Genomic DNA, 17,002 nt, shown 5'->3' on the forward strand with positions numbered 1-17,002 from the left:
GGGCAGGTGTCTTATGGCCCATGCCGTATACTGCAAGATTCATGAAGCTGCCAGGCTGCCCATTTGGGAAATCAGAGGGAAATGTGGAAAGTGATGGGGTAGGTGTATATGAAATATGCGTAGAAAATAGGGGATAAGTTCAACATAGAGAGTAGTTCACATGTTCTTGCTGCAAAAGCTTTATCATTTATTATATGGTATAAGTCCTTTTTTATTGTTTGGTAACACTTCTATTTTGTAACAAACTCAGAAGCAATAAGGTTTTAAAAATGCATTTTTAATGAAAAAGTAAGTGTTGAGTTTCTATTTCTTAAGACAGCTGATGAACATATAATTGAGTCAATATTTGTTGATATTTACAGTCCTACTGTGAAGACCATGGCGATATCACTGACCAAATGAAACAAGTCTGTTTATAGAGGCATCAAGCATTTACCTTAAAACTCAGTAGCTCTTAAACAAATTTTTTTTTGTTGTTTTTTGAGACAGTCTTGCCCTGTTGCCCAGGCTGGAGTGCAGTGTGCAATCTTGGCTCACTGTAACCTCCACCTCCCAGGTTCAAGCAATTCTCCTGCCTCAGCCTCCCAAGTAGCTGGGATTACAGGCACACGCCATCACCCCCAGCTAATTTTTGTATTTTTAGTAAAGACAGGGTTTCACCTTGTTACCCAGGCTGGTCTCAAACTCCTGAGCTCAGGCAATCCACCCACCTTGGCCTAACAAATTTACAAGAAAAAAGCAACCCCATTAAAAAGTGAGCAAAAGACATGAGCAGACACTTCTCAAAAGAAGACATTCATGCAGCCAACTAACATACAAAGAAAAGCTCAACATCACTGATCATTAGAGAAATGCGAATCAAAACCACAATGAGATACCATCTCATGCCAGTCAGAATGGCAGTTATTAAAAAGTCCAGAAACAACAGATGGTGGTGAGGTTGTGGATAAAAGGGAATGCCTTTACACTGTTGGTGGGAGTATAAATGAGTTCAACTGTTGGGAAGACAGTGTGGTGATTCCTCAAAGATCCGGAGGCAGAAATACCATTTGACCCAGCAGTTCCATTACAGTGTATATATCCAAAGGAATATAAATCATTCTATTATAAAGATACATGCACACGTATGTTCACTTGAGCACTATTCACGATAGCAAAGACATGGAATCAACCCAAATGCCCATCAATGATAGACTGGATAAAGAAAATGTAGTACATATATACCATAAAATACTATGTAAACATAAAAAGGAACAAGATATTGTCCTTTGCAGGGACATGGATGGCGCTTGAAGCTGTTATTCTGAGCAAACTAACACAGGAACAGAAAACCAAACACTGCATATTCTCACTTATAAGTGGGAGCTAAACGATGAGAACACATGGACACATGGGTGGGGGACAACACACACAAGGGTCTGTCGAGGGAGGCCAGAGGGGAGGGGAGAGCATTAGGAAGAATAGCTAATGGATGCTGGACTTATTACCAAGGTGATGGGTTGATCTGTAGCAAACCCATGCATCCTGCACATATACCCTGGAACTTAAAAGTTGAAGGAAAAAAATAAAAACTTAGTAATTCTAAGAATGCTAGGCCCAAAGCCAACTATTGATCACATGCAACTGAAGAAAATAAATTTAAAATATCACTCTGTGAAGTATGACTTTCCTTTTAGATCAAATGGCTATTCTTCTAAACTTATTTTGCTTACATTCAATTGTGAGTTTTGTTACGTACCTAAGCAAAATGAAGCTGGTACTGTTAGTGTGCTCGCTTCATTAGCAGACCTTTGCAGACAGTTAAGTGTTGCCAGTTTTGTATCAATATCATTACATGATTTAGAAAGATAATCAGTTAAGTCAATTCCAGTAGTAGCTTTGTTTCCTTTTTACCCTAATTCTTAGAAATTTCGTCGGTTTTTTTTTTTTTGTCAAAGATGTAACTTCTTTGTGAATGCTACTGTAAATTCAGTTCGGCATTGCCCATCTGTGTGCTTATGCATTACTGTGGTGGGCCGCAACATCATGCTAAAAATTAATATTCTTACTAAAACCTATGGAGCAGAAGGGCACTTGAAATTCATTGTTACACCTGTATAAATCATAATTATCTCCCAACAGGCTGCAGTGTCCATTGAAATAGACATTTGTCAAAATAATTGAATTTTGTTTTTTTTTAAGACAGGGACTTGCTCTGTCACCCACTAGAGTGCAGTGGTCTGATTATAGCTTACTGCAGCCTTGAACGAACTCTTGGGCTCAGGCAGTCCTCCCATCTCAGCTTCCCAAGTAGCTGGGATTGTAGGAGGCGCTCACCACCATGCCTGGCTAATGTTCTTTTTTAAAAAAAATAGAGGTGGGGTCTCACTGTATTGCCCAGGTTGGTCTTAATTGATCCTCTCAGCTCAGCCTCCCAGAGTGCTGGGATTACAGGTGTGAGCCACCCCATACCTGGCCACTTTTTTTTTTTTTTCTTTGAGACGGACTCTCACTATCGCCAGACTGGAGTACAGTGGCGCGATCTCAGATCACTGCAACCTCCGCCTCCTGGCTTCAAGCAGCTCTCCCACCTCAGCCACCCGAGTAGCTGAGACTACAGGCGCATGCCATCACGCCCAACTAATTTTTGTATTTTTAGTAGAGACAGGGTTTCACCATGTTGGCCAGGATGGTCTTGATCTCTTGACCTCATGATCCACCTGCCTTGGCCTCCCAAAGTGCTGGGATTACAGGCGTGAACCACTGCACCCGTCCTTCTTTTTAAAATATACACAGAATAGCTGAACTGCAAACTATTTGTGATGAAGATGACTGAATGCAAAAAAATACTTCCGCATAGCAGTACACTTTCTCTGCTTGTCCATCAGTTGGATTTTAAAGTGTAAGCCTTCAAAGAATTGCTCTGTAAATCAGCCAAAGTGTCCTAGGATAGTGCTGTAAACTTTACCAAAAAAAGTTGCCTAATTTTGATGGCATTTTATTCAGAATATACTAGAAATCTGTAATCAAAGGATTCAACAAATGAAGTGTCAAAATACATGAGGTTTGAATTTTTTGGTGAATTACAGTTGTTAAAAACAAAGCTGGCAGCAGGAAGACATTGATCATCTTTTCCTAAAAACCCGAAGGAAGAAATGAACAAATGATTGAAAGCTCAACAATGCACAAGACTTAATTATGAAATTCTGTAAATTTACTTTGGATATGGTATGGAAAGAATCTCCTGATGACTTTCCTTATTGTAATTGGGTAAATTTGTAGTCTAGAATGGAATGGAATGGAATGAATTTGTGAAGGCCTTAACTTTGTATCATCTAAATTTGGTAAAACAATTAAAAGAATGATAGAGGTAATTTGCATTTTGTATTGTGAACATATTTGTCAAAGGCACTGTCAGTGGAGGGACTGAACTGGAGGGCTGAAATATTTACCCTTCCCATATGAAAAAATTGAACTGAAAGTATACTTCATTTACCAGAACTTGTTCAGATATTAGCACTGTAGGCAAATTATTTTTTCTCAAAAAAAATAGTCTTTTGTTAAACTTAAAAATTTCATTTTGCACAGATGTTTTTAGGGCCACATAATAAGCCAGTTTATTGGATAATAAATATTTCAAATATTTCAAGCATATGATTTTCATATAAAATAACTAGCATAGTTATTTCTAGCATTCGCTTCTCAGAAATGTTCATTTGGTCTGTAAATTGTATGGTGACCCAATCCAGATGCCAGACTACATTTTGCATGTTTAAGACTAATGTTTATGGACTTCTTGATTAAGACGGCAGATTGAAATTTCATTGAAAGCTTTACCCCCTTCTTGTATTTACTGAAATGAGAAAAAGAATAGTAATCATCAAAAAAACAAATTCAGCAACCAAACAAGAGAAGGTCATAATCTAATGCAATAAACCTCAAAATATATTTTGGCCACAATGGAAAGAAAATGTTACAGAGCATTTGACAATAGAAGAGTGGTTATTTACAAAGTTACCGAAGCAAAGTGTGACCCAAAAATATTATGCCTAAGCAAAACATCATCTTAAAGCCAAACATTTTGAAATATGAAAAAGTTCAGACAACATTTCACAACTAAGCCCTTATGGGGAAAACTTTTTTTTTTTTTTTTTTTTTTTTTTTTTTTTTTTTTTTTTTTTTTGAGACAGAGTCTCACTCTGTCGCCCAGGCTGGAGTGCAGTGGCGCGATCTCGGCTCACTGCAAGCTCTGCCTCCCGGGTTCATGCCATTCTCCTGCCTCAGCCTCCCGAGTAGCTGGGACTACAGGCGCCCACAACCGCGCCCGGCTAATTTTTTGTATTTTTAGTAGAGACGGGGTTTCACCGTGGTCTCGATCTCCTGACCTTGTGATCCGCCCGCCTCGGCCTCCCAAAGTGCTGGGATTACAGGCGTGAGCCACCGCGCCCGGCCGGGGAAAACTATTTAATTCCAGGGATTGAGAGATTAATCAGCTGAGAAATGGAGAAAATAAAAGCAAAATGATTAGTGATAAGGATGAAATTAACTATAGAAGTAAGTTTGAACAATTATGGGAATTACTGTTAGGAGACAGAATCTGAATATTATAAACCTGGACAATAGAAAGAATAAACAGCAGAAAGAACAAGGAACAAAAATAGGAAGAAGGATATGCTCAATTTTATAAAAGTGCGCAATGAACCTGGTCTTTAGTTTAAATATATGCATGAAAAGACATCTTGAAGGCCCATAAATCCCTTTGGAAGAAAGTATCTTGGGGCCATAATCCTGAGGTTTAGGAAATTTTTACCCGTTTTTCTCCTGGAAGTAGGAAAAATAGGGCAGTTTTTCTTTCTTCAAAACAACTGGTATTTTAAAACTAAATTTTTTTCATGTTCTTGAATCATCCTGCAGAGATATAAAAAAGAGATGATTTTTACTTGTTTTGAGCTATGTTTCTATTTCAGAGTCTTAGCTCATTAGTTACAAGCAAATTTTTTGTTCACGAGCAGTATTCAGAGCATCTAATAATTTAAAAGATTTTACTGTATGTTGAGTCGTATGGGTCAGGTGCTCACGGTTCTAGGAGTATCTGCATCTAAACCTATGGAGGTGGGGACAACAATCTGTTTTATAAAGACCTTTCAGTTGATTCTAATACGCACTAAGTTGTACTTTCCAGATGATACTGATGCTGCTGCTGTGGGGACCACACTTTGAGAACCACTGATAGAGGAAAGGAGAGTAGGAGAGAGGCCCACCTGGAAGTAGTTGCCTTACCTCAACCTTGGATGTCCAAGAATGAGAGAGAAGGGGATACTGTGTTCTGCAAAGCTTTTTTGAAGGATGGCACACTGGTTTCCACCTGGCTGTCATCTCCCATTGACATCAGAGAGGGACATTATAAATAATGACCACAAAGCAGCTAACAGTTACTGAGTGCTCACTTTGTGCCAGGCCCTGTTACATGTCTTCCATATATTACCTCTTTTATTGACTTCTGAGGTACATATTCTTATTCCATTTTACAGACGAAGAAATTGAAGCAGTAATTTCCCAAAGTCCCACAGCTCGTGAGCAGCAGAGCCAAATGCAAGCTGTCTTACACCAGAGCTTATGCTCTCAGCCACATCAACAAAAGCTTTATTTTATGCTCTATTGGAAGATGACACAACTTAGTTCTGGAGATTTTTTTTTAAAAATTATTCTCATCTATATGAAGTTTATGTATTCAACTTCTAAAATTATTTAAAGCAGTTTAGCATATTATATAATATAGAGCAGCAAAGTTCCCAATAAAAATGGAGACCCAGAAGAAAAAAATTAGTGTTACTAAACCTGGACATAATGGGCAGCTAACTCATATGTAGGTACTGTATTTCTGTGTAGTGTAAGGCAAAAGACAGACTTGGGATTAAATTCAAAAGTAAATTACTACATGCTTCCTCATAAATAAAACATTTGAGAACTATGGTTGCCTTCATTGTTCATATATTGTCGTTAGTCATTTTGTAAATGGATGTGTACTATATCAACACCCTAAAACCATGAGGTTAAAACATAACTTGGAAAAAAGGAATTCCTGTCTCAGCTTAAAAGAATATTATCCTCTTATTTTTTTTTTTTTTTTGAACAATCTCTTCTTCTGTTAACCCCACATAAGGGTTAGAACTAGGAGAGATCTAGCCAAGCAGTCATTAGACTTTCCCAGATTACAAAGCATTTTTTATTAAATTTCCTACCAACAGAAACTTTTGATATTTAGTGAAGATTATTTAAATTTCATTACATTTCTGCAAAATTAGGTACTATTCAAAATGAAAACTGGGACATCCGTCTTATGAGTATTTAACTTAATTTAGGAGATGGATGAGAAATAAAGTAGGTAAAAAGTGGAAAGTACATCCGGAAGATGTGGATGTTAGGGTAGAGTCTTTGTTACCTTCTGATAATGTAACTTCTGAGAAGAAAACATTAAGATAATAAAGCAATTTAGAATAATCAGACACTATAATTTTTAGTGATAATCATTGTGTTGATTATTGATTATATAGCCTTTTCTCTAGTCTTAGGACTTAATAGATATTCTTAACCTTCCAGGTTCTCCTTTAAAAATACAATCATAGCTATGGATCGTCTCCCTCAAAAACAAGTAGATCTAAATGTACAGTTTTAAAATAGGAAATGAAAGTTGTAGAATATAATTTTGTAGAAGATTTTTCTAGGCAACTTAGTGGAGCTAGCAGCTTTCTATACAAGCTGTATATTTAGAGAATTGAGTTTTCTGGTTAATTTAAAATTCTGCTTAACTTACATTTTATTGTATCTGAAAAACCAATTTTCGACGAACAGACTACAATAACTGTATCATTTATCATTAGTGATTGTGAAAGCATTTTGGGATCTTGTAATTACTTTAAAACAATATTAGCAACCCTAAATTTTATCTATTATGCAAAAATAATCCTGTGTACTTCAGTTTTCTCATTATTTAGGTTGTAAATATTTGACCTTACTGTAATAGGATTCTCTGATTTCTGTATTTCAGAATTGCCATTGCCTTCAGAAAGTGTTGATATTATTATTTCTGACATTCCATTTGGGAAAAAGTTTAAGTTAGGAAAAGACATCAAAAGCATTCTACAAGAAATGGAAAGGTAAGTTGCTGAATTTATTTTCATAATTTTTTTAGCTACTGGGCATTTAACCGAAATACATCATAGCTCTTCAGCTAAGGTCTGATTGCCTTATAGTAATTTCCCAGAGTTTTTGTAGCTTAATTTTCTAAGGGTTTTAAGTCAGAAGTGTATAATTGAAATAAATGTTATCCATATTATCTTATAAATTTTATTCAGAAAAAATACTAATTTTCTATTATGTACTGAGATTTGAATGTATGAAATAGTGACCTATATTTCAGTGGTCTGAAGCAAAATTTTACATATTTGCTTCTATCCCTCACAAAAAAAAAAAACCTGCCTTCTGTGTGTTAATCCACCACACGTAACAGATGAGAATCCGGGGCACGGAAAGATTAACTTTCTTATGATCACTCAGCTGCTAAACAACAGAACAAAATTCTGTTACATAAAGAACCTTCCATAACATAGAATGAGCAACACCTTTATTATTTGTTGTTGTCTTTGTCCATTTTCTGTTGCTGTGAAGGAGTACTGGAGGCTGGACAGCTTGTAAAGAAAACAGGTTTACTTGGCTCGTGATTCCGCAGTCTGTAAAAGAAGCACAGTGCCAGCATCTGCTCAGTTTGTGATGAGGGCCCGAGGGTGCTTCCACTCATGTCAGAAGGCAAACCCAGTGTGCAGAGATCACATGGCAAGAGAGGAAGCAAGAGGGAGAAGGGGGAGGTGCCAGGCTCTTTTTAACAACCAGCTTTCCCTAGAACTAATAGAGTGAGAACTCACTCATCGCCCCTCACAGGGACGGCATTAATCTATTCATGAGATATCTGCCGACGTAACCCAAACACTTCCCATTAGGCCCCATCTCCAACACTGGAGATCATATTTCAACATGAGGTATAGTGGGACAAACATCCAAACTATAGCAGCTGTGAAATGAAAATGTGAAAGTATTCATCTTATGGTTTCTAATGACGTAAGGAAATATAATTCAATGGAAGCATTTCTTTGAGAGGTTGAAACAATGAGGCATGGATACGCATTTTTCTGATCGTCTAAATTGGTAAAGAAGAGAACCTAGAATGCATATAGTTATGAATGGACATGAATATAAGAGTTCAGTTGATATTAAATTGTTTAGGTGGGCATTTGATAACATAAATGTCAAGAGCCTGCTGTGTAAATAATGGGTCACCAATTTAAAATATGAGCCGTGTGTTTTAGATAGAGAAAATTCTAGGCATCTTGCCATGTATATATGTACAAAAAGATACATGTTTTCTACTCTACATAAATGGGATTATCCTTAACTTACTATACTGTAACATTGCTTTTTTTCTACTCAGCAGTGTCCATGAATCTCCTTTCTGATCAGTTGTTATAATATACATTATAATTTTCAGGGGTTGCCACATTATATGTATGTACCATTATGCAACCAGTGCTTATGGATTAATATTTAGATAATCCTCAATTTTTTATTTTAATAAAAAACTATTCTTTGAACATCCTTGCATGGTTTTTCAAACTTAACTGTACGACCAAGCACCACAGTACCAGTTTCTTCATCTGCAAAATGACAATGCTATAGAACATACTTAGAAAGATAATTCTGAAGGTTAAATGATATATAATACAGAGCATTTCCAACTGACTGGCACATATTAAATCCTCAATAAATATTAGCTATATCACCATTATTATCGCTATTATTCTACTACCACTTCTACTATTACGTTTTCTTAGGATAATTTCCTAGAAGTGAGATTGCTGTGTCAAAGGTTATGCACATTTCATATTTTTGATACATTATTGCTAAACTGTTGCCCCAAAAAGTTATTTCAGTTGATGTCTGCAGGAGTACTCATTTTCCCATCCACTTCCTTCTTGCTCAGTAGAAGAGGTTTCCCTCTTCCTGTGAGGGTTTATCCTCTCAGTTCCTTCCTCCTCAAGGATCACACTCTGCCCACTTCTCATTTTTATCTTCTGCCTACTCATCTGCTGGTTCTTTCCAGGAGATTCATTTATCCCTTCCCCAGACACGTTTGGAAGTCTTTGCATCTCCTATGCACTTCCATGTACTTGGCCCTGGGGATTACTGCAGTGAATAGGACAGGCAAGGTCTCTGCCCATTCATTGTGAGAAGACAGATGGTTAATCAGTAAACAAACTGAATAATATCAGATCATGACTGGTACTGTGATGGACATAAAACAAAATGTTTTGCTTTAGAGTGAGAGAAAAGTAGTGGTTACCCTAGCTAGGTAGTCAGGAAAGGCCTCTCTGGGAAAGTGGTATTTGACTGTGGGACGTGAATGATGAGCGTGAGTGATAAATGCGGGGTGAACAGCAAGTCCAAATGTCCTACGGTGAGAAGCAGCTTGGTGAGTTTGAGCAGCTGAAGGAGGTCAGTAAGCAAAGAAAGCAGGCTGTGACATCAGAAAGGTAGGTGAGGGTCAGATTGTGTAGGAACCTTGGTTGCCCGAGTAAGGGAGTTAAAATGTATTTGAAGTACAGTGCGAGCAACTGAGGAGTTAGCAGAGAATTTACATTTGTCTTCTGTGTGGAAATGGAAGACAGAGTGGGAGGGGTGACAAGAATGGAAACAAGACCTGTCTACCAGATTGTTGCTGTGGTCCCGGCAAACTATGAATGAAGTAGACAAATATGTGATACAATTTAGAGACAGAATTGTGTAGCTTTGCTGATGGACTAGACTAGGGAATGCTACCTAAGCTTCTTAGATTTTTGCTGGGCATGAGGCAGATTCCACTTAACTCTTGGTCCTTTAGCTGCCACTCTGTTTCTTCGCCTGTACAGCTGAACTTCTTGAAATAATAGTCTACACTTGACACCTCTGCTTCCTCACTTTCCAGTCCCACTCCACCCTGGCAGACGAGCATCTGCTCCTGCCTTCAGCTAGGATTGCTGTCCCTGGGGTCACTGATGATTTCTCATAATCCTGATCACCTATTAGTCCTACAGCATTTGTTATTTTATTGTATTTATATATTTTTTATTTTATTTTAAAGACAGAGTTTCTCTCTGTTGCCCAGACTAGAGTGCACTGGTGCAATCTCAGCTCACTGCAACCTCTGCCCCCTGGGCTCAAGCAGTCCTCCCATCCCAGCCTCCCAAGTAGCTGGGACTACAGGCACACGCTGCCACACCTGGCTGATTTTTGTGTTTTTTTAGTAGAGACAGGTTTTGCCATGTTGCCCAGACTGGTCTCAAACTCCTGGGCTCAAGTGATCCTCCTGCCTCAGCCTCCCAAAATGTTGGGATTACAGGCATGAGCCACCATGCTGGCCCTATAGCATTTAACACTGTTGAAACTGTTTCCTTCTTGAAACTGTACTTCTTTGGCTTCCTTGATATCACTGTTGTCCAGATTTTCTCTGAGGATGTCTATTTCATGGGTCTTCTCCTCTGTCACTTTTAAAACGTGAAATCTCTGGCTCCTTGTCCCATTTTCTCTTCTCAACCTGTACTGCCACCCCAGATGATCCCATCCACCATTATGGCCTTAGCTACCATTTACTATATCTTTACCTCAAGGCCTGGTCTTTTCCATTACTCCAGGCTGTGTATCCAGCAGTCTGGTGGAATCCACACTTACGTGTTCCTTAGGTACATCAGCAAATTCCAAGCTGAACTCCTTACTCCCCTCCTCCCTCCACCTCCCACCCGCTCTGACTCACCCACCCACTGAGCTGCTTTCAGAGCTGCCTCCCCTCTACTTCCTCCCATCTTTGCTGCTTTTTCTGCTTCCAGCATCCTCCCTTGCTGCAGCCGCTTGCCGTCGCTTTGCCTGGCTCATTCCTGCTTATCTTTTAACTCACAGCACAGGTATCTTCCTCTGGGAAATGCTCCCCTTTCTCCCATGCCCGGGTTTGGGACCCACCTCATGTTCCCAAGCCCCTCATGCCTGCCTTGATTGTAGCATTTCACTCCCTTTACTTGCCTCTCTCTTCCAAAGAGATGTTCAGTGATCTCTTAGCAACTTCCAGGGCTGTGTGCGGGACACAGGCAAGTGTTGTCATCACTTTTTCCACATAAGTGCTACACAGACTTTGATAATTGAGTAAATGCATTCTCCTCAAAAAGCTGACATTTCAAGATCTGCCCTTCTTTTTCTGATTTTTGCTTTGCCATTTCTTTGTTCGTGTCCTAACTCTTTCCTGTTAACTTTCTTCTGCTGTCAGCCTACTGCTTTTAATACATGCAGTCTTTAGGATTCTGTCATTCGCCTTTTCCTTTGTACAATCATTTATTAGACTGTGACTACAAATTACTTTGAGGCTTGCCTTTTAAGTGGAGTAAAAATAGATAATTAAAGCAGATTTGTACTAGGGATTTCATAATTACTATAATGAATATACATTATAGAAGATACTACCTAATTATCAAAAATCCTTGTATTTAAATGGATAAAATTAAATTTCAAATTAAAAACACGAAATATTTTAAATGCAGTGGGATTGTTTGTTGTCTAGAAAGGGAGAAAGATAGCAATTACCATTTTTTTTTTTGTCAGAGTGCTTCATGTTGGCGGAACCATTGTATTGTTGCTTAGTGAAGATCACCACAGGCGCCTTACAGATTGTAAAGAGAGCAGCATCCCTTTGAATTCCAAGGACAGTCACACAGATGAACCTGGAATTAAAAAGTGCTTGAGTCCTGAAGAAAAAACTGGTGCATCCAAGATAGTGTCAACTTCATTCGAAGCCAGGAACCACGAGTTCTTAGACAGAATGTCACCATTTGGCTCCTTGGTACCAGTGGAATGCTACAAAGTTAGCCTTGGAAAGACAGATGCGTTCATATGTAAATATGAGAAGTCACACTCTTCTGGACTATAGCAGGCTTGCTGCCATCAGCCGGGTTCAGGCCCTTGTAAGTTAGCTGTACAGCAGAAGTTTGCTGTCTCTAGGATTCATATAGTACCCACAGAGCTCCAGGTAACCAAAATTCCCCCAAAGACGGGAGGTGTGGCTGTTGGGTACACGTGCTTGGTAAGAGTTTCTGCTTTATATTCTAAAGTGCCTAATGTTTTTGACAAAAAAAGTTACCGAATATTTTTTAGACTTAAGTTTTATATTCTGTCAGAATGTGAAAAGTTCTGCCCAGTTTCTGAGCAAAAACTTCAATTTCAAAATAAAAGTTTTCAGGGGTTCACCTAAGTGTATCACAATCAATACCAGACTGGGGATATTTAACTATCAGATTTTCGGAAATGTAAAATCCTTTATATGTAACTTCTTTTGATATTAAACTTGATTTTTGAGCCTGTAATTTTCTTCTCCATTGGAATGAAAATAATTTGTATTTGCAATACATTTTATATGTTTATTCTGTAAACCAACAGTGAGAATAATAACTGAATTAAGCCAGTATCCTTCAAAACATGATGGAAAATGAAATTTGCTTTTTTTCTAAAAGCATTCATAGATTGTCACCTCACCCTTATTTGTAGAAATTCAGTTTGTTTCTTATGTTCACTACCTGAGAAAAGGAAACAGTAAGTTGAGGAGAATATATGCTCTGGTTTAATTTTTTTCAATAGTCTGATACAATTGTTCCGCTTATAGGCAGCTTTAGTGGTATATGAACAACTCTCCTATGTTTGGGAAATTTTCCACCCCGTGAATCACCTCTCCAAAGCAGAAGTCATAAAAGCCGTTTTCCAGCTAGGGTGTGGCAACCTGGGCCCCTGGTATCAGGTGCGCCCATGTACAAGCTATGGCATTTGTACCCAGTGGCAGCACAAAGCGGTCTTCACCAGGACATTCCTCTCCTGAGGTTTCAGCACTGCCCTTGGCTAGGTAGCCACCACTCAGCTTCTCTCTCTTGCCTTCTTAGGAAGTACTGAGAGCCACCTACTAATCTTGAATGCATTTCATTTGTGCTCAAACTAAGTAAATTTGGTTGTGTTGTTAACAGCTGGGATTCTGATAATGGCGACTGATACTCTGAGGGGTTTCAAGCAAGAGGCCCCCAGTAATGTGAATTCGTTATCGTTATCTGGCTTGGTTGGGTTAAAGGCAGTGAGGATACAGCTAGTGTTACAGAAAGTGAATGGCATGTGATGGTGAAACAGTTCATAATGCCTGTGCTTACCTGACGCTCTGGGAAACATCAAAAACCTGAGGAATACAAGCACTATGGGGCGGGCTGTCTGCTTTTGGTAGAACTTCACAACTCAAAGAAAAAGCAAGATTCCTGCAGTCCTTACTCCTTGGGTTAAAGCAAGGGTCTCAGTCAGGGGCGACTTTTGGTCACATACGGTAACGTCTGCAGACATTTTTGATTACCACAACTTGAGAGAGAAGAGAGATACTCCTGGCATCTAGTGGATACAGCAGATAGAGGATGAGAGATTAGGTTAACAAGGTAATGGATGGCAAGTAGAAGTGGTGTATTAGATCAGATGGGGCCTTGAAGACTATTTTAAGGGCTTTAGCTTTTACTCAAAACCACTGAAAGAGTTTTGAATAGGTGATGTCACCTAACTATGTTTAAATGATACTGTAGCTGCCATATTACAAATTGATTGTAGGAAGAGAAGGGTGAAAGTAAAGAGATCAGTTGGGAGTTTTTTGCAATAATTCAGGCAAAAGAAAATGGTAGCTTGCCCCAGGATGGTAACAGTAGTGTTGGTAGGAGGCACATGGATTCTGGATGTATTTTGAAAGTAGAACCAGAAGGATCTGCTGATGTGTTAGATGTGAGGTATGATAAGTGGAGAGGAGACAGGAATGACAGAAGACTTTTGGCCAAGAACTTGGAACAATAGCGTTTTCATCGGCTAAGAGAGGAAAGGCTGCAGAGGGTGCAGGTTTGATGAGAAATATCAGAGTTCTGTTTTGGACTTGTTAGGCTAGACAGCCTAATTTAGACTAGTCTAGACAGTCTAAACTAGCAGATCTTGTTTAGACTTGCTTGCTAGACAGTTTTAGACTTGCTAATTTTGAAATATGCATTAAACAAAGTAGAGATGTTGATTAGGCAATTGAATATGTGAGCCTGCAGTTTAAGAAAAAAGGTCTGCTCTGGAGATACATTATGGGAATTTCCAGTATTTAGGTGGCATGAAACTGGATGGGATCACCAAAGGATTGGAAATAGGAGAAAAAGACCAGGGCTGAGCCCTGAATTCCTCCAATACTGAGAGGTTGGGAGGAGAAGAGGAATCTCCAAAGAAAACTGAGATGGAACAACCAGTGAAATAGAAAACCTAGTGTGGTTGCCTGGAAAACATGAACAAAGGGTATAGAGGAGGAGTATTTAACCCTATAAATGCTGCTGACTGACCAAGTAAGATAACTGAAAATTGACCGTTGGCTTTAGCAGTGAGGGGGTCCTTCATGACCTTGACTATGGGGCTTTCAGTGGAATGGAAGGGGAGCAAAACCAGACTGCAAAACCAGGCAGGTCCTCACCATGTCATCCTCATGAGTGTCAGTTTAGTTGGATGGTCAGGGACATGAAAGAACGTCTTGGGAAGAGGAATGTGGATGGACATCTTATACTAAAAGAAAATAGGAAAAGAGCTGTAGATAGCGAGCATAGACAGTTCTTACAACTAGTTTTGTAGAACAGGTAAGCAAAGAAATAGTAGTAGATTGGTAAGGATTGTGGAAGCAAGAGAAAGATTTGTTGGGAGAAGTACCTTTTTTTTATGTTACAGAGAATTCCAGGAAAGATGGAAAGATGATGAAATAGGAAAAAAGGGATAAGTGCTAGAGCAATGTTCTTGAATAAGAGGATAAAATGCAGACCACAATTGGAGGAATTAACTTTAGACAGGAACATGATAATTTGTTCACGATTACAGGTAGGAAGACAGCATGCAGACATTTCAGCTATAGTATAAATATGCTCCTAAAAATTTTTTCATTCTCAAATTTATGCACTAAAAATAACAGAATTTATGAAAAAAACATAAATTCTGGTTAGGGCAAACCACTGCAAACATCCAGTTTTGCAACCTGAACACTAACAGAAACACCAATCTTAGTAAAAATATTGGCACAGTTAAGACGTTTTATTTCTAAGAAATATGTAAGTAAATAAGAACTTCACCTTTTCAAGAAAAGGGCAGTGTCACCTTGATAGACTTAGGCATAAAGAAGGGTAAGGAGATGCTGAGTTACACAACCGGCACTGTCTGCCTGGCCAAGGCAGAACCTGCGGCCAAGATGAACCAGAAAAAGCCTGTGAACCAGAACAAGTGCCTTATTCCGCACCGTGTTCGTTCAACTGATTCCGTTGGCATCCTTCGCATTCAACTGCTCCTGTCTGGTGACACAAAGCTTTAACATGCTAAAGAGAAAAAATCATATATGAACCAACCCAGTTTCCACATCAGAGTGACATCATCTCCTTACTTAGCAATATTCGATTTAATGCCCATTACAGAAACACGTGTTGTAAGAGAACAGATTATAAGTGGGAGCAGATGCTGGAAGGTGGGCGGATGTGGTGGTGGTAGACTGTGGAAGTTCTCTTTCAACTACTTCAACTTTCTCAGTGAAAAACCATCCAGTAACTTACCCAGTGTCTGAGTCTGTAGCTGGAATAGCTACCCTCAGCAGTTGCGGAATACCCATAATGGCTTTCTGAGCCATGGAGTAAGGGTATAGATTTTTGGAAGGGCTGCTTCACACTCCTTAGGTTCCCCTTCCAACCAAAATAGGCAAAGGCAATACCATATATTTGTAGGAGCTGCAGATGTTAGTGCCACCACTGAGAAAGGCACAGATGTTGATGGAACTCTCTGGCATCTGAAGGCAGCCTACATAAGCTTTGGATTTGCTGCTCTGACTCTTTTACTATTAATTGTGGCGCGGGCAAGAGACGGCTCTCCAGTTGGTCCAGCCCTACTGTAAGCAGCTCCCTAATGCCCTTAGAGACCCAGGAGATCTGATGGTGCTCAGAGCAACTGGGGCCGACCTGGAGGGTGTGTGGAGCCTGCAGCAAATCCCAGTAGAGGAAGCACAGCTGCAGCCTCTTAGCTTTTGGAGCAAAGCCAAGCTCTTTTATGCAAGTAATTATTCTCCTTTTGGAAATAACTCTTGACTTGCTATTGGGACTTGCTTCTGAGGGCTTGACCATGGGACACTAGGTGACCATGTGACCTAAGCTGCCCATCTTGAAGTAATGACACTCCAAGCCAAAAGTCGCATGGACCCTACCCAGCAGCACATCCTCATCAGATGGGAGTGGTATATATCAGCACTGAGTGCCACATGGCTGACTACACTCATGAGCTGCAGGGGCAGTCAGTGCTTTTTCCTCTCAGTGTGCCTCCTGCCCCACTCACCCTTCCCTCATAGCCATGGTCTCACGGGGAATCTCCAGTGCGCAGTTCACCAAGGAGAAAAAAGTCAAATATGGCTTACAGATGACTCTGCAAGTTTTGCTGGCACCTGTGGGAATTTAATTGCAGCCCCACTCAGTGAAAGACAGTGGGGAAAGGAGATCCTCCCAGGGAGCAGGACTTGGAGTGGTCCACATTATGTACTTTTCCTGGAAGGAGAGATGGCCTCAGAGGCAGATCCTCACCATGTCATCCTCATGAGTGTCAGTTTAGATGGATGGTCAGGGACATGAAAGAAGGTCTTGGGAAGAGGAATGTGGATGGACATCTTATACTAAACCCCAATATAGGTGAATATATGTGTCCTATTGGAATGGTCTCAAGAGGCCATAATGTGTAGGAGGTTCTAAGTATGTAGGTGGAAGATTGCCTGCCCAGTGCCCTACCTTTTCCGCAGCCATCCTGGTGCTTGCTCAGTGGCCCCATAGACAATGGTTGCAGAGACAGACAGAAACAATGCACTGGCCCAACAAGGACTTCTCGCCAAGATGTGGCTACTGCC

At 39.6% G+C, this 17,002-nt stretch overlaps 1 protein-coding gene and 1 long non-coding RNA gene across 6 annotated transcripts in view; one reads left to right on the forward strand and one right to left on the reverse strand.

The window, feature by feature from the left end:
* Positions 1-12,413, forward strand: part of THUMPD2 (THUMP domain containing 2) — a 41,009-nt gene extending 28,596 nt beyond the window's left edge. For 3 of the 5 annotated variants that reach the window (XM_050753368.1, XM_050753371.1, XM_050753374.1), the window contains 2 exons: positions 7,028-7,136; positions 11,656-12,413. In XM_050753368.1, coding sequence (XP_050609325.1) covers positions 7,028-7,136; positions 11,656-11,980 — 434 coding nt within the window. In that variant the 3' untranslated portion in view covers positions 11,981-12,413. The other 2 variants (XM_050753370.1, XM_050753369.1) reach the window with 2 other exon arrangements.
* On the reverse strand, positions 3,754-11,732 carry LOC126933579 (uncharacterized). Its single transcript, XR_007718674.1, has 4 exons — positions 11,638-11,732; positions 7,602-7,709; positions 4,790-4,887; positions 3,754-3,832 (listed from the first exon to the last, which is right to left on the reverse strand). It is a non-coding gene; the product is annotated as an uncharacterized LOC126933579 (long non-coding RNA).
* Positions 12,414-17,002: the final 4,589 nt, after the last annotated feature.

Source organism: Macaca thibetana, chromosome 13 (assembly GCF_024542745.1).
Source record: "Macaca thibetana thibetana isolate TM-01 chromosome 13, ASM2454274v1, whole genome shotgun sequence".
NCBI classification, from domain to species: Eukaryota; Metazoa; Chordata; class Mammalia; order Primates; family Cercopithecidae; genus Macaca; species Macaca thibetana.